Source organism: Cryptotermes secundus, unplaced genomic scaffold (genome assembly GCF_002891405.2).
Source record: "Cryptotermes secundus unplaced genomic scaffold, Csec_1.0 scaffold441, whole genome shotgun sequence".
Lineage (NCBI taxonomy): Eukaryota > Metazoa > Arthropoda > Insecta > Blattodea > Kalotermitidae > Cryptotermes > Cryptotermes secundus.
In genome coordinates, this window is record NW_019727400.1 from 26,258 (window position 1) to 48,293 (window position 22,036).

The window sequence follows — 22,036 nt, forward strand, 5'->3', positions numbered from 1 at the left end:
TACGGCACGTAAAAGAACTTCATATCTCCAAAGGAGGTCACTGAGCCAAATTCAAGGACGTTTCTCGCCCAACAGTAGTCTCTAACCCCTCTGATAGATGGGGGAAGTATTATAGATACCGCCAAGCCAGTAGAGGCCGAACTCGCTGGCTCGGTCGGGACTGATGGTACGCACCAATATCGGTAGGGTATAGAGACTGGTAGAATATCATAGAGGGAAGCACAATGGACCAATACTGGTCTAAGTGCATGGGGAAACCCACCCTCTCCAATAACTAACTAACTATCCGCAATATAATAGTAATTAACCCATTTGAAATACTTCTTTTGGCTTATTTTGGACTTCACCCATCGTCCGGTATAAAAAAGACAAAAAAACNAATAAAAGCAGTAGAATAACCTAAAAATGTTTCAAATATTGAAAAAAGGGTTTGGACCTCGAGTTTCAGAAACAACCCTAACGGCCTATGTGTGATGGCTCAACTTTAGATTTTTCGACCTATGACCTGTTTTCGGGAACGTATTAGGTCTAAGTCCGTGGTACAAGTGAGTATACTCGTACTTAATTTATGTAGCTGAGACGATGTCGATAAATAAAATAGGAATCAAGCATTCAGGGATCTGTCCCAGTTTTTCCATCCCTACCTGAAAGCAGTATTTTTCATCATTGTAGCCAAATTCTACATAATATTTAATATTCTATTTTTAATGTTATTGGAAGGGCGTACACGGTAGCATATTTTGGAGGCACTATGCTACAAGCCGGAAGGTAGCGGGTTCGAGCCCGATCAGGTGGATTGACCTGATCCTTCCAGCCGCACTATGGCCCTGGGGTCGACTCAGCTTCTAACAGAAATGAGTACCAGGAATCTTCCTGGGGGTAAAGATCGGCCGCCTCGTAAGGCTGACAACCTCACCGCAATCTATGAGCCGATTGTATAGAGAAAATGTGGGAGCCTCGACAGCCTGTTACAGGGATAGCTTTACCAATATTATCAGACCTATATACTATACACAAAAGATAAATAATGTACAAATATGTATGCACGAATGTATATACGATGTATGCAGGTAGGCACGTAAAGAGATTGAATACCATTTTAATATTTCCATATTTTAATTTATCCTGGATTGTAATGCCTTTACAAATATTATTAGCAAACTGTGGTCCCTCGGGTTTGGCTTTAAGAGGTACCAGTTGGTTCCTTTGTAAACAAACGAAAACATCATTACACGGAAAATTATTTTCGTAGTAATTGGAGCTACCACGTTTTTCCACTAACCCCTTTAGTTTTCTAGAAGAGGCCGAAACAGTGACGGTCACGTGAACCCAAGCTCATGTCTTCACGCTGTATGAATCACCAAAGAGTTCCTGTGCTCCAACACTTACGACAGTCAGTTTCACTCGGACTGAATGCCGTAGATTTGGACGCTTCTTGGAAGTTGGTGCTAAAGGGCGGGGGGTTAAGAAAAGCAAAAAATCCCACCGATTACATAAATACTGTAATTATGCACGAGATGAATGGAACTTGTTGTATGACCCCTCTCCTTGTGGAGCCTGGTCTCGCCAAGTCGTCACACCTCTTCCTCGGACAATCCTCCACGGCCGGTATTTAAAGCAACGAGTCCAGGTGGCGGCTTCACTTGTTTCGGAGCGTCTGTCCAGCCGGCTGTTTGGCTTCGTGTTCCCAGATAAAGGTACCACATCTGATTCTTTAAACTAGTTAATAAGAATAATTGAAAAATATTAATATTTCAGTTAAATCTGTATTTATTTACATGCTAACTTAACAGCCCAAAGGCCAATTATTAAACGAGCACGAGTAAGGAAAAGAAAACGCATAGACACAAAATACAAAAACAAATGTATATCATTTGAATAATAATAAAATTATATAATTATATAATTTATTATATTTGGACCACATTTGTGGTCTAGTTGTCAGAGTTCCTGGCTACAGGTCCAGAGGTCTCGGGTTCAATTCTCGACGCTACAAGATTTTCTGAGAATAGTTTGGAATGGGGTCCACTCAGCCACGTGAGGATAACTGAGGAGCTACTTGAATGGAAAAGTAGGGGCTTCGGTCTAGAAAGCCGAAATTAACGACCATGATGATTCGTTGCGCTGACCACGCGGCACCCTCTATCCGCTAAAGTTTGAACTAACTTCACCGACAAGCGGCGGTTGCTCCGTCGGTATAGTTCGCTTGCGGACTAAAACGACAGAGATTAATTAACGACGTTTTCGCTGCCACCTGCTTTCATGCTTGTTTCTTGCTTGGTTTATTTTTCTACCCTGAAGATGGCTGGCCAATAATGACCGAAACATATAAAGGCAAAACTTATACATAGTCTTATCTATACAGTCACACTTTAGGGACGTCTACTGCTTATTTCTGTATTGAGAGGTTAAAGAGATTAAACTTGTGTCTTATAAAGATTCTAGTTAAGTTTCTACTGATATAATGATTGACGTCACGAAATTGCGATGGCGCGCCCATGTTCCCCTGACAGATGGAATATACCTAGAGGCGCGACATTACCTGTAAATTGCTCTAGTCCGATACTACGGTTACCACTGCGCATGTGTTACATCGGATATGTCCGTATTCAAGGACACCAGGCACTAAATTACTAGTTTCCACGGAGTTATTATTTAAATCACGCATGCTGACAATTTTGCTTCATCTCGCAATTTGTAATGCATTATGTTCTTTTTTTGTGAGTAAAAGCTCGTTAAGTGTGATTACGTAACTGAGTGATATTGTGCTTCATTAAATATTCCGTGCGCTTAATCGCTGCTCCTCCGGAGGTAAAGACGACCACTTAGCTTCACCTAGTGCCGAGGTAAAAATACTGAGATATACCTCCAGTCTCCCATACATCTTCGGTGGAAAAGGGTAAAATTGGCCCTGTTCTTAACTAAATAAACACTACGCCATGAAGGCGTAAGGGAAAGTAGATATATAGATCCACATTTTCTTGATCTCTGCACTAGATGGAGGTGAATGATCAGCTTCATGCCCCTCCTGCTTTACCCGCGGGAAAACACCCCCCGATACCCACTATACAGGAAGCTGCTTGGGCTGGATCTGGAGAAGAGGAAAATCTTAACCGGGAATTCAACCCTGCCTCCTCGGTTGTTCAGTTCATAGCGTAGTCGCTAAACCGACTGAGCCAACTAAACTCCAATTTGCATCCAGTGAAATGACATGTATGAAATACTGGACCTAACGCCCTAGCTGGTCGTCGCATTGATGTTTCGAAATAAAATCTGTTGATTAATTTCCTGTAATTTCTCATGTAATTAATGTAAATAGACCTATCACTACTTTTATGAATGAGCATGCCGTCTTCTGGGAAGTGGAGCCGTGTAGATAGTGTGTAAACCGACGTTTCGGAGGAATTTATCGCCTCCATCTTCAGGGTGTAGAAATCCGCGATCGAGGAACCAGCATGAGCAGGTGGCGGCAGCCATCGCGGATCGCGGATTTCTATACCCTGAAGATGAAGGCGATACGTTCCTCCGAAACGACGAAATTGGAGAAGTTCTTATTTGTTTCATTCGAGAGGTTCCTGGTTTAAATCCCGGTCCCGAGACGGCATCGTGACTGACGTTTTCGTAATTTTCTTCAGTCCCCCAAAACAAACGCTGGAATAGTATCTCAAATCATTCCACTATTTTTTTTATTGCTAGTGGAGTGGGACTAAGTCCCTTGTACTGCGGCCACTTCTGGCCTATTGTACCAGCCCCAGATGATAGGTGAGGGTGGAGCAATTGGTGGAATGAAGATTGGCAGAGGAAACCGAAGTACTCGGAGAAAACCTGCCCCAGCGCCACTTTGTCCACCACAAATCCTACTTGACCATACCCGGGATCGAACCCGGGTCGCCGCGGTGGGAAGCCAGCGACTAACCGCTTGAGATATGGCGCGGCCAATTATTCCACTACCTCTTTCTTCAACTATGGGCTGGACTGCCGGGGTTCGATTCCAGACAGGGGCAAAATTTTTCCCTTCTCCACAGCGTCCACACCGGCTCTGGGGCACACCCAGCGTCCTATCCAGTGGATGCCTCGGACTCTTCCCCTGGGGCAAAAAGGCCGGAGGGTGAAGCTGACCACTCACCCCTATCTAGTGCCGAAGTCAAAAATTATGGCACTATACCTCCACTCCTCCATGTCTTCATGGCGTTACCTTTTACCGTACCTTTACCGCTTTCCCTCAACATCCTCCTCAATTCATTCGTTAATCGTACTAATTTTCAGCACTAACGGGAGTTACCGATAACGCCGTTAAATGAAGCGCAAACAAATAAAACGTTAGAGCAAAGAGGGAAGGAGCAAGTTTCCCATGAACATTTGTTGCAAAGAGAACAAAATGTACAGACAGACGGGCTTGCCGCGCATGTACACGTATTTATGCCGCCGCTTCGCAGGCATTTTCAGCAGTTGATATCTGCGAAGCGTCTGGCTTCCACGCGCCGTTACGTAAGTGACTGTAAACTAATTTCGGTAGGTTACCACTGAAACGTGACAGTTGTAAAATTACAAACATATATTTGCTTGGTTGAACTTTGCTACTAGTACACTAGAAGGAAGGGCACTATGCTACAAGCCGGAAGGTCTCGGGTTCGGGTCCTAATGAGGTCACTGGACTTTCTCAATTTACTTAATCCTTCCAGCCGCACTATGGCCCTGGGGCCGACTCAGCCTCTAACAAAAATGAGTACCAGGAATCTTCCTGGGGGTAAAGGGCGGCCGGTGCGTAAGTCTGACAACCTCACAGCCATCTGTGAGCCGAATGTCTAGAAAATATGAGAGCCTCAACGTCTCACAACCGTATTGAACTCCACAGCCTGTTACAGGGATAGCTTTATCTTCTTTTACTAGTACAAGGACCGAGGAACCGGGGTTCAATTCTCAGCGGGAGCGGAGATTTTTCTCTACTCTCCAGTGTCCAGACAGGCTCTGGGGCCGACTCAGCATCATTGTTTCCTCGGAGAGTAAAGTGGTCGGGGCGTGAAACTGGCCATCTCAGTCTAATACCGGGATCAAGAATGCATGGAGCTCTACCTCCACTCAACCAATATATGTTCCAAGGGGATCAATCAGAAAATGTTCCTCTACGCTTACATTTAAGCTGCTTAAGGCTACAGAGTGCGACCTTCCGGCTTGCAGCATTGTGTCTCAACAGACCGCCTCTGTGGTCTAGTGGTCAGCGTTCCTGGCTACAGAATCAGAGGTCCGGGCTCGATTCCCGGCGTTACCAGGTTTTTTTCTGAGAAGTAGTGGGTCTGGAACAGGGTCCACCCAGCCTCGTGATGATAATTGAGGAGATATTTCAAGGAAATAGCGGCTCCGGTCTAGAAGACCTAAATTAACGGCCGTGGGGATCCGTTGCGCTGACCCCGCGACTCCCTCTATCCGCTAAAGTTTGTACTAACTTCGCCGACAAACGGCGATGGCTCAGTCGGTATAGTTCGCTTGCGGATTAAAATCACGGAGTTTTATAGTAATATGCTTACTGAAATGCGTTAGAAATTTTTTTATTACAGATACCGAATTTACAAATATTTTCCAAAATGAGATCCACCGCGTTTAGTGCACAACTCACAAATCTCTGATACAGTTCTACAAATTGACTGGCAGGTTTATAGCTGAGCATTGCCCTTAATGCGAGAGAACGTTTTATATCAAATTACTTTCGGTCCACTCTGTTATTTTACTGATCGCCTTGCAATAGTCTGGATAGAAGAATATGTTTTAAAATATTTTTGGCGTTTGGTGTTAGTATCTGGTGTACCGATGTTTAATTCTTCAATTTTTAATTTGTTTCAAGATGTTCTGGAAGGGAAATACCCATCTATCCACCCTGCCGGACCCTATACCCATTCCTTTACACGTCTTCATGTTATGGTGCTTAATTAAGCACAAGGAGAACTTTGCTAACAGTAGGAATAAAATAGCAAGCATCTCAATGATTTCTGTTTGCTGCATATACAGATCTGCCTTGCAAAGATAATGAACATGTCAGGTGCAAAACGACAGAGATACAATTTATTATTAATGTATGAATAACGTTATTATTAGTGTATTTCACCGAATGTGAATTAGTACGGTGTTCGAACGATGGGGATGAAATGGGCGAGTCATGTAACACGCATAGGAGAAATACGAAATACTTTCAAATGGTGTGGAATGAGAGAAACCACAAAAACTTCTCCAAGTTCCCGAATACTTATCAGGTGTGCCAACTGTTACATCGCATTGAATACAAATAAAGACAAATTCGTGGACGCCGTTTAATAAGACATTAAACATCAACGCGGAAATAAGCATGCTCAATGCGCAGGCGTAGTTATATAACAGTTGTGATGCAAATGCGGCTCGGTCAAGATATAAAACGAAAAAGAAAACAAGAACCATCGGAACAAAACCACATAAACACAACCAGAAGTCCTTCCACTGACATTTGATGTTACTTGAACTTGACCTCGGACCAGTGTCACATGACATTAAGTTTCTTGGCTGATTTATGGACTTACGTATCTGCGCAATTATGTACAATAAATTCTTGCCAGCAGAGGAATGTCCTACAGATTTACATATATGTGGAACACCCGCAATCATTAACGGGGTGCGGACAGGCTATGAATTAACCTTCTCTTTGCTAGAGGTTATATAGCCACATTTCTGATTTATGCTCTCAGATGCTTAATTAAGGAATCTGAATGGTATTTAAAGCCATTTGCTAGTAGTAGCTGTATCAGTAGTAACAGCAGTGGCAGTAGCAGCAGGAGTAACAGTAGCAGTAACAGTAGAACGATAATAGTAAACTTTGTCTGATACATCTTTGAGGTTACGTCATGCATTGAGTAGAAGAAGAATTCTGTGTGAAGAGTTCTGTCTTCTTGGATATAATTCATCATAACCACCGCTGTAAAAACCTCAAATCCTAGAAGAACCCTTTGTGTTCAACCATATATCTCGAATAGAGTCATTGGTTTGTGTAGTATGTTAAAAAATATAATCTAATAAGTGTATAATAGTGACGTAACGTTTTATGTCACTATCTGATGATGATGTCACGTCAGAGATGATGCAGACACACAATAGCAGTAATATTAGCAGCAGCAGTAGTATCATTAGAGCACTAGTAAGCCACTAATAAAGAAATAATAATAATAATAATAATAATAATAATAATAATAATAAGCTTAATAACACATAGGTTATAATAGTGAAATGAACTGACTCACTCATGGAGCTGAGCCCTTCTTGAGAAGCTACCAATTGTGCAGCTACTCAAGAACTTCCCAGCATTTTATAGAACCCGAAGGTCATTACCGTGTTAACAAGAGCCATCCGAGGCGTCTTGCAAATTTTCATAACAAGCTGATATTTTTACGGTGAGGAATTGTTAGCCCCACGCCCAACCCCTAAGCTGGAGGACCACACCTTGTCGGCTGTCGCGACTGCTTATTCAATATATTCGCAACTACCCTCCATATCTAGAAGGCGTCTCCTCTATCCGCAACCTGAGGACGCGCCATGCCATGGTGACAAGGGACTCAACTAACATGGTGAAATGAACACAGATTAATTTAATAGGTTCCCTGCTATTTATGATACACACTTCACGCTGGTTTCTTGCTTGGTTTTTCTTTGAACCTGAAGATGGAGGAGATATGTTCCTCCGAAACGTTAGTTGAATTTCAACGGACTCTATACGGCATTATATCCTTGCAGTTCTGCAGTTCAGCGTGACAAGAAGCAACAATGGCGAGGCCTAATGCCGCCGGAACCGGAACCTCTGATGTCTGGAACTCCGGGGAATACCGAAATTATGTGCGGAACATGATGACAAACTTCGGGTCGCAGTACAACCGGCGGCGGGAAGCTGAGAACGCCGTGAGCAGTCCAGGTGCGCAGGATAAGCAGTACTTCTTGCCATTCTCTAGCATGGGGAGAGTGGACACATACGTAACTCCACGTATTCCAACGTCGGAGATGTGGTCAGTATTTCGCTCCGGCTGCATCAGTCCCAGGGAAAAGCAGGCTCCCTTTACCAACGAGACAGGGAGCTGTGTTTGATGTAGCGTCATTTTAAACTTGGAGACGAAGAGAAAGTTCCACTACGTAAGGGAAAAGAGGTAAATCTGTCCCTGTAACAGGCCGTGGAGCCCATGGGGTTGTGAGACGTTGAGGCTCCCATATTTTCTCTAGACAATCATCTCACAGATGGCGGTGAGGTTGTCAGCCTTACGTGCCGGCAGAACTTGACACTCAGGAAGATTCCTGGTACTCATTTCAGTTAGAGGTTGAGTCGACTCCAGGGCTACAGTGCGGCTGGAAGTATTAGGAAAATTGAAAAATATATACCTCATCAGAACAAGATGTTCTGAGGAGAACTAATCCCCTACTTTCTTTGATACGATGCGGACCGCATAGAAAACGACGCGTCCAACAATTCTTTTTTTGTTGCGTGTGTATTCGTTGCCCCGGTAACATTTTTACTGAGCCGTTGCCTAGCAAAATTAGGGGGATATACGTATAGACCCACAGACGAATGGGAATGATGTATGAGGTATTCCGTTGAGATAGGCTCAGCTGTCATGATATCCGTACCAGGTTTTCTCCGAGTACTTCTGTTTCCCCTGCAAATTCTTATTCTGCCAAGTGCTCCATACTCATCTATCATACGGGGCGGGTACAATAGGCCAAACAGTGGCCGTCGTACCAAGTAAACTCAATCTCACCCCATCCCAAGAAACTAAAAAAAAAACTAGTATTAAGAGTCACTGTCTATCCCACTCGTATCATTAACGGGGATCTTATCCCGGTCTTTCTAACAATATTTTGATTTACTTCCAGGTGTTCAGCCCCAGAGCAGTCCATTGAAGGTGGACTTGACCGGGTTCTACGCCCGGGATAACGCAAAGGATCATCACACAGATCAGTTCGAACTGGTTGAAGATCCCACGGCAACTCCCATCTTTCGCAGGGGATTACCCTTCTTCTTAGCCGTTCGATTCGATAGGCAATTCGACATTGTCGAGGACGTCATTCGATTACAGTTCGGTTTCGGTGAGTGGAAACTGAGCCCCAGGAGCGACTCCTTCATTTCCTCTTCAGAAAACACGAAGCTATCCCTCGCCAGAGGGTTGAGGGATTGATGGGTTGATGGGTTGATGGGACCAAGGCATTATGGGAAACCGGAACTCAACAAGTTGCAACAAACGGTAACGTTTCTGACTTGTATTTGGGAGGTGCTTGGTTTCAATCTCGGTCGGAACACTGGCTATTCTTACTGAGGATTATCGTAATTTTCCTCAGTCTCTCCATGAAAATTCTGGGATAGTATCCCTTCCAGTTCACCATTCATTCTCCCATCTACACTGAGCAGTCTAGCTAGCCGTGCCACAGCTCAGGCGGTTGGTAACCGGCTTCCCACCGCGGCGAACCGGGTTCGAACTCACATCAGGTTATGTGGAATTTGTGTTGTACTAAATGGTGCTGTGGCAGGTTCTCTCCGAATAATTCTGTTTTCCCAGGCAATATTCATCCCACCGATTGTTCTATAATCATCGTCATCATCATCATCATCATCATCATCATCTGGGGCTGGTACAATAGGCCAAACCGGGGCCGAAGTACCGAGTGGACTCAGTCTCACCCCATGAAGAAATAATTTAGTGAAGTTACTGACAGATACGTAGGATTTGAGGTTCTCACAGCGGTACTTAGAAAGAGTTTTATCTTCTGGGGTATATACGTAATACCATGTAGTCCGTTGAGAGCTAACCGATGTTTTGAACGAAAATATCGCCTCCATCTTCAGGGCCGAGGAATAAGTCAGCATGAAAACACGTGACAAGCAGAACTGTTTTCACGTTGGTTTCATGCTTGGCTTATTCTTCGGCCCTGAAGATGGAGGCGACGTGTTATTCCGAAACGTCAGTTGACTTTCGGCGGACTGCACCGCATTTTATCCTAGAAGACAGAAATCTTTCTAGATTATGACATCGTCATGAAATGCTCCATATATCCATCCGTCTTATCATTTCTGTGTTATCACTGGAACAGCAGGTCATTCGTCACAGCCGATGACCCCAAGGTTCTTACAAATATTTCGAATGACTGTTACTCTCGCTGCTAACATGAGAGCCCCTTAACGGCATACACCGAAATACAGGATAATCATAAGTCCCTCCGGAAACCCCGACACTAATTCAGAATCACAGTAACCTTGTAGTCCATAACTTGTGCTTTTCTCCAAATATAATTAGAATGATCAAGTCAAGGAAGATGAGATGGACAGGGCATGTAGCTCGGATGGGGGATAGAATGAATGCATGTAGGATATTGGTGCGAAAGCCAGAAGGAAGACCAAGACGTAGGTGGGTGGACAATATTAAAATGGATCTTAGAGAGATATGAGATAGGATGGGATGGTATGGATTGGATTGGTCTGGCTCAGGATAGGGACCAGTAGAGTGCTCTTGTGAACACGGTAATGAACTTTCGGGTTCCACAAAATGTTGGGAAATTCTTGAGTAGCTGCTCAACTGGCGGCTCCTCCAGAAGGGCTCAGCTCCATGAGTGAGTGAGTGAGTGAGTATGTGAGTACCCTTGTATCTATGTAGTTGATCTACAGAGTGATTCTAAATTATTCTCGGGGTTTCCGGAGGGACTTACGAATTAACCTGTATTTAAAGGAAATTAGATAGCGCAATATTCTTGCAGAGCTTATTATTTGCCACGTGTTTATATTTTTGCATTGTTAATTCCATTGCTAAATGAATGATGCATATTTTGTAGTTGTCAGTGATTGTGGCATAGGTTTCCGGTTTGCAAATAGTTTACGAATCAATGGACGTGAGTGTTCATGTGAAGCAATCCTCAACTCACTCCATCACAAACGCAGCAAAGTATATAAAAGATGAAATATGCTGTACATCGACCTGACCTTCTGAGGTTATCTTAAGGGTTATATGTAATTTGTCATATTTCCTTGTTTATTTCCAAAAATATGCTTATTAGAAATAATTTTATTGCTATGTGTCATTACGAAGTCTTCGAAGGCAAATAACATGTTTTCACTTATTACTGTTTAATATATTAATCGAAGTTTGATTATAGCTCTGCTTCCTGCTTGGCTCACACTTCGATATGTTTCTCCGAAACGTCGAGCTTGAAGTCCGTATTCTTCATTACCTTAAAAATATTATTTTTTCGCCTTCTATTTGATTTTAATTAGTTTTATTTAATTTTATTTTGAATATAAATATTTTCACAGCATTTTCTGTTTCTTTTCGTCATACAGTCATATATATTGTTGTTCTAATGCCAACTGAGTTAACGAATTTTGTTTAATTGTGAATACTTGCTCCTGTTTTTATGTATTAAATTAAACTCCGTGACTTTAGTCCGCAAGCGAACTATACTGACCGAGCGACCGCCACTTGTCGGCGAAGTTAGTGCCAACTTTTGCGGATAGAGGATGTCACGTGGTCAGCTCAACTGATCCCCACGGCCGTTAATCTCGGTTTTCTAGACCGGAGCCGCTATTACCTTGAAATAACTCCTCAATTATCATCACGAGGCTGAGTGGACCCCGTTCCTGTCCCACTTCTCTCAGATAATCTGGTAGTCCCGGGAATTGAACCCGGACCTCAGGATCTGTAACCAGGAACTCTGACCACTAGACCACAGAGGCGGTTGTTTTATGAATTATATCTCGAAAATATTTTCATATTTTTATATTTTGTAATTCAGAATTTATACTAATTCGGACTCTTTCCCGCTGATGGTTCAAATTAGCGAATTTTTACTGTAGTAAGAAGGGCAATAACCAACAGATTTACTTTCAGGAAGAAATTAAAGCCGGACTAAGCTTGATAAATGCTTGCTCCCATCAGTTACGGACACTTTAACTTACTGAATTTTATGTAGAAACATTAAAATAAAACATACAAATTAATTATTATCCATTTTATTTTATTTCGGTTTATAATAAGGCATTTGGGGCCCACCCAGACACATATTCATTCGGTATAGGGGATCTTCCTTAGAGTTAAAGTAGCCGGGGCTTGATGGTAACTACACTGCGTCTAGGATCGAGGTAAGGAATGAATAAAACCATGCGTTCACCTCCCCATGTGTATTCATGGCGTGTGGCTTAATTAAGCACGTGACACCCTAAAACTTACAATTAACCTATAACTTGTTCTGTGATGCAGAAGAAAAAAACTGCTTGTTGTGATGTCTGACCCTAGGTCCGAAGCCGACAGTAACAAAAGGAACACGTGTGATTTTGCCTGTTACGGACCAAAAGGAATTGACAAGCGACAAGAACAGATGGGATGTGAGGATACATCACCAGGATGGTAACACAGTCACGTTTCAGGTAAAGTCCGTCTACTGCACTGCATTATGTACAAACCTTACGGGAAAAAAAAAGCCCCAACAGCGTATTTTCACGTATCCGGGGTTTGCGTGACTAATAATTGGATTGGATGATAGGTTTTATTAACACCTTCTTTTACAATCTCCCTTAATGACAATCGTTTATAGCGCTATCGCTACTCTACCCACTTCACAAATCACTAGGATACGCTAAGTTTTCTCAGTCTTCACTAGTCATATCCTGGCAACGGATTTATAACAATCGCACTCTAACTACAGCACACACCAAGTCTTCTATTCTCAGGCTAACTCAGTTGTACTCCTTTGTATTCCTTTAATTCTCATTCTGTACTTCCACAACTGCTCGCTTCGGAACTCGACTCTCATATAACCACTTTGCTCGGATCCCACAGAAAACAGCCTATATTGTTGACAAAGCATCTTTACCGCGCCATTGCATAGCAATAGATGTCCTATTTTTCCGCGCGTTTGCTTCTGCGGGAATATGTTTAGGGAGCCGTTGACTAGCAATGGGCATGGTCCGGACCACATAGAAAACAATTCCTGCAATTCACAAATCACTAGTGTGTGCGTGTGTTTATAATAGTGAGTTGTAAAGTGTGCTCACGCGCTGTATCAAATATGCAATAAATCCAAGTACCAACCCAAACCCCGTCTATAATCACTCCATCATGTGGCAATACGCTACATTATGCACAAAAGACTAAGTTGGATGTGAACCTCAAACTAATGGTTGCGGATGTCATGTGTGATAGAAACAGATCATAAACGTTTGACTTCATGGGGGCTGGATTGGCCCATGCCCTGGAAGTTTTGTTGGGGGTTTTCATAATTCTTGATTTAGCTACTGTAATTGCTAAGTTACTTCGGTGTTTAAGCAATGTATGCAATTGCGCAGGTGCAAATTCCAGCTTCAGCGCAGGTCGGAATATGGCGATGCAACATACAGACAAACCGCACCGGCAGGAGGGACGCCAGGAACGATTTCCAGTGCGAGGAGGACATCTACGTGCTCTTCAATCCATGGTGCAAGGGTGAGGCAGACAATGTCAGTCTTCATTCGCGAACTCTGTCAAAAACATTTAACCAGTGCACGTCACACCTTGAGTAGGCAACCTTATGAAACAAAATTTTTCCGCGTTGACTGGGATTTCCAGTGTGACGATTTTTGTACTCATAAACCGTAATCTGTGAGCCGATTGTCTAGATAATGTGGGGCCCTCAACGTCTCACAACCCTATGGTTCTCCATGGCTTGTTACAGTGATAGTTTCACCTTACTTCTGTATGTTGAAAACAGAATCTTGTAACTCTGTAATGATGACGTAACCATGGAAGTAAGTCTCCGGTGATGACATAACCTCAAAGATATTTTAGACAGAGTTTAGCTCTGCTGTCTAACGGGCCCTACAGAGTAGACTTCTCTATTTGTGTTTTGCCTGAAGATAGACACAAAACCAGTCTTCGAAACATAGTAATTATTAGAGTTTTATATTATAAATTGTGAAGGAACGGGAGGATAGCGAAAATTACACAGTGAAGACCTTCAGAATTTGTATTCCTCACCAGCTATAATTAGAATGAATATATGAATAAAGACGAGCTGGACTAGGCATATAGCACGAATGGAGCGAAGATGACTGCGTGTAAATTTCGTTAAGAAAAACTGCAAGAAAGGACCGTTTAGAAGCCTTAGACTTAGATGGAAGAATAATATTAAAATGCATCTCAAATAAATTGGACGGGAAATTGTTTTCTGAATTTATGTTGTTCAGGACAGGGACTTGTGAGCGTACAACTAAAAAAAGAAAGGAAATTGGGGAAGAAAAAATAAGGAAAGAGAAAACAAAAGAAGTAAAGAAACATAGGTAAAGCTATCCCTGTAACAGGCCGCGGAGGTTCATAGGTTTGTGAGACGTCGAGGCTCCCTCATTTTCTCTAGACAATCAGCTCACAGATGGCAGTGAGGTTGTCAGCCTTACGCGCCGGCCGCCCTTTACCCCCAGGAAGATTCTTGGTACTCAATTCCGTTAGAGGCTGATTCGATCCCATGGCCATAGTGCGGCTGGAAGGATTAGATCAATTGAAAAATCCAATGACCTAATCGGGAATCGAACCCGCTACATTCCGACTTGTAGCATACCACGGAGAAATAGTGAAATAAGGAAAGAGGAGAGAGAGAAAGAAAGAATGATTGACTGTAGACGTAGAAGTTTGTGCTCTTGTTCTCTGTTATGTTTCCCCCTTCCCTCTCGCAGATGACGCCGTACACTTGGACGGGGAGGAGGAGAGGTGGGAGTATGTTCTCAACGAGAGCGGCAAAGTGTGGACGGGTTCCTCCAGGCGGCCCGAAGGGAAACGCTGGATTTTTGGTCAGTTCGACGATGTTGTACTTCCGGCCATCATGTACCTCCTCGAACTGTCCAAACTGAAACACGCGGATCGCGGAAATCCCGTCCAGATGGCGCGGGCCATTTCCGCCGTAGTAAGTACCATCAAGATGTAAATTCTTGTTCATAGACTCGTGGGTTTTCTTTCCACATTAAGACAATTATTTTGTCGGAAAGTAGATTAGATATACGTGGACTGTGATGTTAGCTGTGTGAATTAGGTGGACTAGAAATGCACACCAAGATTTAACAGCTAAATCTAAAGGGAAAACACCATTTTCGAAGCCTAGGCATTGATGGGAGGATCATATTAAAATAGATCTAAAAAAAATATTAACTGTTGCTCCCTTTAGAGCAGAGCGCATATGTTAAAAGTTTCGTTTCACTTTAGTTTCTTAATCATATAGACAGTCTGAATGATTCCTTGGACGGAGGATCAGGCCTGTCGCAAGGCCAATACCTACACAGGATAACACAAACACAGAACAAACGAAAACATAGGAAAAATAAATTAGTGTCAGGTTTTCTTGTGTGCTGTTTTCTATACTGAGGCCACGGAAACAAGTCCCCTGAATGGCGGGAGGGGGTGCTATTGAATTTCCCCTTTTTTTCTGCTGTTGATCTCCCCCCAGTTTCCTATGTCCCCTGGAAACCAGCCCAAAGCTTTCCTAACTAACGAGGGTTATAACTACCGACATTCATATGAGCAGAACGGCTGGACAACTCGAGGGAAATAAACTGAAGCATCCTGAAGGGAGAGTGTGAGAACTAGTGGGGGGGAAACCCGTCCCAAGCCTTAATTGCCGCCCCAAGAAATAATCCCCCCCTCTACAGTTAAAATATATAAACTTTATCAATAATTCATCATAGTTAATATGAGTAACACGATGTCCACACCGATGGTGTCTTCACCTTATCGTGGTGGTGGGGTTTGAGTGCTCCTGAGATCCTGAGAGTTCTGCCGGCGGTAGCGTAGCTACTGGTAGGGTCACCCATGTCGGACATGTCAAGGGGCAGGAGCCAGAAGAAGAGGGATACCCTGGTTCTCCAGGTTGGTGGTTGGGCATGAGGCTGCCTTCACAGCGTAAAAATTAAATTGTTCAGAAACAGATAATCAGCCTCGGACGGATAGACTGAACGGAAATCGTCATCAGCGAAGGAGCTGAGAAGGTTGGAGGAAGTACAAAGGATGGAGAGGAAGAATGGAGGCGGTTTGTTCAGGAGACCAACGCTCGCCCTCAGCTGTAGCGCCGAGGGGCAGGAAGGAACACGATTTTTAGGGACAGTGAGACGAAGTGAATGTCGTAATTCTTAAAAGAGTCTGTCTCATTGTTGCTTGACACGTTTAAGATTAATGTCAGTTAGTGGTAAAGTAATGCACATAATATCAATATAAATTAGTTTTAATTTAACGAAAAAGATGAAAGCAAGTGAATAGATGGCTTGCAAAATATGGCGATCATAAAATGAAGGAACCTTACATGACCACCTGGGTCGCCTGTGCTCTCGCGCCTGCGCTGTGAGGGAGATATGGAAGGGTGTCGAGCCACTTGACTTCTCAGCACGGCCTCAGTTTACCCGTAATACGTTTTTGTTGTCAGAATTAGGGTGTAAATGAACATTAATGGCATTGATGCAAGCCGGCGTTTGTGTACACGGCAATAAACCTTCGTATTCTATAAAATGTTGGGAAAATCACGAGTAGTGAGCGACTGACGACTTCCTAATAAGGACCCGGCTTCATAGAGTTAAGTGGATATAAGCCTGTATAAATTCACAAAGAACGCGTTTGGGAATACATTCCCACTTATTGTTGTTTTCCAGATTAATGCAAATGACGATAATGGTTTATTGGTGGGCTGCTGGGACGGTAAGTTCGAGACTGGGACAGCCCCGCACTCTTGGACAGGAAGTGTCGCCATCTTTGAACAATATCTCAAGGATGGTGGCCGTCCAGTCAAGTACGGACAGTGCTGGGTGTTCTCCGCCGTTGTCGTCACTGGTGAGTTCCCTAGGCCAGTGGTTCTCAACGTTTATGAGACCGCGGCCAAGTAAGTTCTTTTTTTATAAGACGAGGGCCCAGTCCCAACAAATTTACTCGTAAATACCTTTCCAGTTTTGTTAAAGTTCATGCATTAAGCTAACGTAATATTAGTAATTAATTATAGCATAATCATAAAGAGTATTAGTACACTTATGTATACGGTGTGGCATGATGACAAACATAAAATTACGTTTAAATTAGTTATCAATCACTTGACTAATGATATCTTGTAGCATTTTGTAGTTTCCTCAGTCCAACATCACTAAATTAATTTGTGTTAATTTTCATTGACATATCCCGTGCTGATCACCAAAAACTTATGTTATTCAGCGTAAAATTGATTATTGTGTTATTAAATTGATTTTAATTATGTTGGTTTGAAAAAAAACGGCAGTGAGAAAAATATTTATGCATTGTAACTCACCATAGAAGTCAGCTGAGTAGAGGACGAAGCAGAAGGATGTTAACTTGCCGGCGAAACACTTATTAGCACATACACACGCCAAATAATTATATATGTAAAGTATATAATTTGATAAGTAAAAATGTATGAATCTCTCAATTCTCAATTCAGCGAAGAAACAGTATTCAGTATTACTAGATTTGAGAACCGGATACAGACTGCCTTGATCTTCAATTTCAGTGGAAACATTTTCTTTATATTTCCGTGCTGATTGGTCACTGACATTTGCAACACAGATGTTATTTCGCTCAGTTCTGAGAACAGAGTATATGCCGCCCAGTGTTGTAATCGGCTTGCAGGCAATTTTTATGACTGGTCATAAACATCGGTATTGCCTTTCCCGAATGTTGAAAGATTTGGATGTCTGAAAATTCGCGATCATTCATGAATACTTCCATGTTTAAAAATATGCGGCTTGGTCACTGACATTTGCTCACAGATTTAGGTGTTCTGTGGCTGAGCTTCTCGACACAAATATTGTTCTCCTCAGAATATTTCCACTATAAAATATTTATCCATGAAATGTGCTTAGAAAATTAAAATGACAAATTCCAGAAGAGCCTCTCGCGGCCCAGTAAAACTGATGCCAGGGCCCACTACTGGGCCGCCGCCCGGCGGTTGAGAAGTACTGCCCTAGGCGCATGTGCAGACTTCTCTTTGTATCAAAGAATAAGTGTGTAATTAAAGGGGGTAAAAAAATATGGATAAAGATGGCCTTCTGCGTAATTAAGAACTAAATCATAAGGACATAGAATCCAGACTGTCTCTGGGGCGCCCCAGCCTCCTATCCATTGGATACCGGGGGGCTCTTTTCCCCGGGGTTAAAGCGGCAGGGGCGTGAAGCTGACCACTAACCCCATCTAGTGCCGACGTCAAAAATGGTGCAGTTATACCTCCATACACTCATACATCTTGAAGGCATGATGCTTAATTAATTAAGCACAGGGACAATTTTACCTTAAAAAATGTAAACCTATCCATGTAACAGGCCGTGAAGGCCTATAGGGTTTGAGACGTCGAGGCTCCCACATTTTCTAGACAATCGGCTCACAGATGGCGGTGAGGTTGTCAGACTTACGCACTAGCCGCCCTTTACGCCCCAGGAAGATTCCTGGTACTCATTTCCGTTAGAGGCTGAGTCGACCCCTGGGCCATAGTGCAGCTGGAAGGGTTAACTATGTGGCATGTAGTCCGCAAGCGAACTATACCAACTGAGCGACCGCCGACTTCTGCAAAGGTGTTCAGCCCAACGGATCCCCACGGCCGATAATCTTGGTTTTCTAGACCGGAGCTGCTATATCCTTGAAATAGCTCCTCAATTATCCTCGCGAGGCTGAGTTGACCCCGTTCCAGACCCACTACTTCTCAGAAAATCTGGTCACTGGAAGGATTAGGTCAGTTGGAAAATCTAATAACCTCCTGCGGAATGGAACTCGCGAGGTTCCGGCTTGTAGCATAGTGCCTCAACTAAGTACGCTACCGCGTGCCCTGTACACATACTCGTATGTTTGGATCTCCTCAGTAATTCCACTCTGTTTCATTACAAGAAGTTAAACTGATGTTGACGTTATTTGCAGTATGCCGGGCTCTGGGCATCCCTTGCCGCTCCGTTACGAACTACGTGTCTGCGCACGACACAAACGCCTCGCTTACCGTCGATAAATACTTCGATCGGGATGGCCAAGAGATAGAGGGTGGCCCAGAAGGTGACTGCTTTGATTCATGCTGGAACTTCCACGTGTGGAACGAAGTGTGGATGACCCGACCGGATCTGCCCGCTGGGTACGGTGGTTGGCAAATCATAGACGCTACACCCCAAGAAGCTAGTGATGGTAAGTAGACGCTATCGCTCGCCGTGCTCACAAGAACCCATCTCTGGACCAAGATTCATTTTATATTATTCTTTGTCTAAGGAGTGAGCCAGTACCCATTCAGTAAAATGAATAACTATGGGCATAGATCCTCTCTCTTCTTCATCATGTCTAGACCAGCACTGAGATATAATACCGTGTAGTCCGTTGAAAGTCAACAGACGTTTCGGAGGAACAGAACTAGACTAACTTTATGGAGCTGAGCCCTGAAGCCGCGAATGGTGAGACCACACAAGAACTTCTCAGCAATTTATGGAACCTGAAGGTTCATTACCGTGTTCACAAGAGCCTTCCACGTGTCCCTATCCTGAGCCAGATCGATCCAGTCAATGCCACCCCATCCTGTCTCTCTAACATCCATTTCAGTAGCGTCCACCCACCTGAGTCCTGGTCCTCCTAGTGGCTTCTCTCCTTCTGGCTTTTTCCGCCAATATCCTGTATGCATCCATCTTCGCCCACATTCGTGCTACACGCCCTGCCCATTTCATCCTCCTTGACTTGATCATTCGGAGCAACATATCGCCTCCATCTTTAGGTTGCTACTTGCTTTCACGCTGGTATCTACTTCGCCTTATTCGACCTTGAAGGTGGAGCCTATATGTTCCTCCGAAACGTCTGTTGATTCTCTACGGACTACACGGCGTTATATCTTCATAACCACCGATGTGAGAACCTGAAATCCAGCCAGCCTCATAGCAATTGAGTACCGTGGGTAAAGCAGGCGGAGTCTGAAGCTGACTGTTTATCCCCATCTCGGACCGCGATTAAGAAAATCAGTAAAGTGAGTGGTTTCTGCTTGATGACCGGAGTTCAGTTCATGACAGTAGCCGAGATGTTTCTCTGCCACGCCCAAACAAGGGGTTCGCCCAGCCACCTGTCCGTCGTGTATCGGGATAAATGCGGCCTGAACTTGTAGCCACTTCTGTACGCATTCATGCCACGATTGTTAGGTTCAGTGACACGTCTTGTCCTTGCGACTAGTTGTCACGGATAATGGCTGATGTCCTATGGGTTATTACAGTATACCGTATAGTCTAACGTTTCGGAGGAGAATGCTACTTCCATCTTCACTATTCTTCTTATAAGATGGAAACAGCAGGTTGCTCCGAAACGTTGGTAACTATCTACCAACCACACTAGGTCATACCCTTTAATACCGATCGCCGCTAGAATGTGAATTCTTATAAAATTCCCGAAAACAAATTTCTTCCTCGAGGTATTAAAGCAAAATTTGCCCCGCCATAGCTCAAGCGGTTAGTCGCTGGCTTCCCACCGCGACGGCCCGGGTTCGATCCCGATTCAGTTTTGTTAGAGCCATATCTAGAGCCAATAACATAAACGCCAGTGATAGGAATAAATCTAAAGTTGGTAGAACTGGGTTGTCTGTGACTGACGATATATTTTCAGCGATCTATCGCTGCGGTCCAGCCTCTCTGGAGGCAGTGCGTCGCGGAGAAGTGGGATTCTCGTACGATACTCCTTTCGTCTTCTCAGAAGTTAACGCTGATGTGTGTCACTTTCAAGAGGACGAAACGTCGGATTGGGGTTTCTCACCCCTGCGCATCAACAAGTATCAGTATGTACTATAGACGTCTCAGATTTATTTGTTTGAATTATCCCGTCACTCTAGTACTGGCCATATTCTTCGGCCTGGTCGCTCTCAGCAGAGGGCGCGATGGATCTGGTTGTTTCCACTGACTGGGGTAGAGATTGTGGGTTATAGCAGGACCTTAGTTACAGAGTGTCACCTTCCCTCCCTTCCCCGCTCTCGCTGTTGAGTTGCTGTCACTTCCCCACTACTTATTGCAGCAACTCTCGTCATTTCCCCTCATGTGCAACCAAGAGGTCAGAACTAAGAAACGGCCTGTATGTAACTATAAACTATTTGTCAGGAACCGTAAATTTACTGCCACTAGTATGCACTTTATCTTGTGGATACATTTCATTCTAGCAGAGAAAAATAATTCCCATGCACAAGTTTTATATATTAGTGTCGAAATTGTATTAATAAGGTTTATTTCTTACAGCGTTGGAAGAAAAATAGTCACCAAGAGACATGATAAGGACGATGATAAAGGTGACTCGGACATCGAAGATATCACCGGCCAGTATAAAAGTCCGGAAGGTATTATACACTATCTTGACAAATATATATAAGTTAAATTTTTGTTTCTAAGTTCAGTACAGTAACTCTATAAAATATCTGAGTATTTTCTGCATTAAGCATTTCTTTCCCTCTACATTTTTCGTTAAATGATTACATTAAAATTTTTTGTTTTCTGAATCACAATTTTAATTCAAATAATTATAATTCTGCAATTTTGTTTCATGTTCACTTCAATACACATAAAAGTCCTAATCGTCTCCTCATTGACGGCTGTAACAAAATAAATTTACACCGACTACCTTGATGAGCTTATTCATAGTTTTGTTTACTCCCTTTAGGAGAATTCCAGTATAGTACCGTGAAGTAGGCTACGCCTTTATCCTCTGAAGTCCTTAAGGTTTACTGAATGACATAGTCCTCATATAACTGGACAATAACATTTGCGGTTGATACATAGTCGCTGTATAACCCACTATCCCAACGTTGAGCTATTTACCCATCCATTCGTCCATGCATGCATCCATCCATCAATCCATTCAAACACCAATTCAGCCAGCCATCCATCAGTTTAACCATCCACTCAAAAACCAATTCAGCCATCCATCCATCAATTTAACCATCCATTCAAACACCAATTCAGCCAACCATCCATCAGTTTAACCATCCATTCAAACACCAATTCAGTCATCCAGCCATCAATTTAACCATCCATTCAAACACCAATTCAGCCAAC

The 22,036-nt window shown here is 43.3% G+C and overlaps 1 protein-coding gene across 7 annotated transcripts in view; it reads left to right on the forward strand.

Annotated features, from left to right (window-relative positions):
• Nucleotides 1-1,469: 1,469 nt before the first annotated feature.
• Nucleotides 1,470-22,036, forward strand: part of LOC111864699 (hemocyte protein-glutamine gamma-glutamyltransferase) — a 31,203-nt gene continuing 10,636 nt past the window's right edge. The window contains exons 1-10 of one of the 7 annotated variants that reach the window (XM_023852143.2): nucleotides 1,470-1,697; nucleotides 7,750-7,924; nucleotides 8,875-9,087; nucleotides 12,279-12,409; nucleotides 13,328-13,463; nucleotides 14,687-14,913; nucleotides 16,643-16,820; nucleotides 18,903-19,157; nucleotides 20,604-20,772; nucleotides 21,224-21,321. In XM_023852143.2, the coding sequence (XP_023707911.1) occupies nucleotides 7,780-7,924; nucleotides 8,875-9,087; nucleotides 12,279-12,409; nucleotides 13,328-13,463; nucleotides 14,687-14,913; nucleotides 16,643-16,820; nucleotides 18,903-19,157; nucleotides 20,604-20,772; nucleotides 21,224-21,321 (1,552 nt within the window). In that variant the 5' untranslated portion in view covers nucleotides 1,470-1,697; nucleotides 7,750-7,779. The other 6 variants (XM_023852142.2, XM_023852144.2, XM_023852146.2 and 3 more) reach the window with 6 other exon arrangements.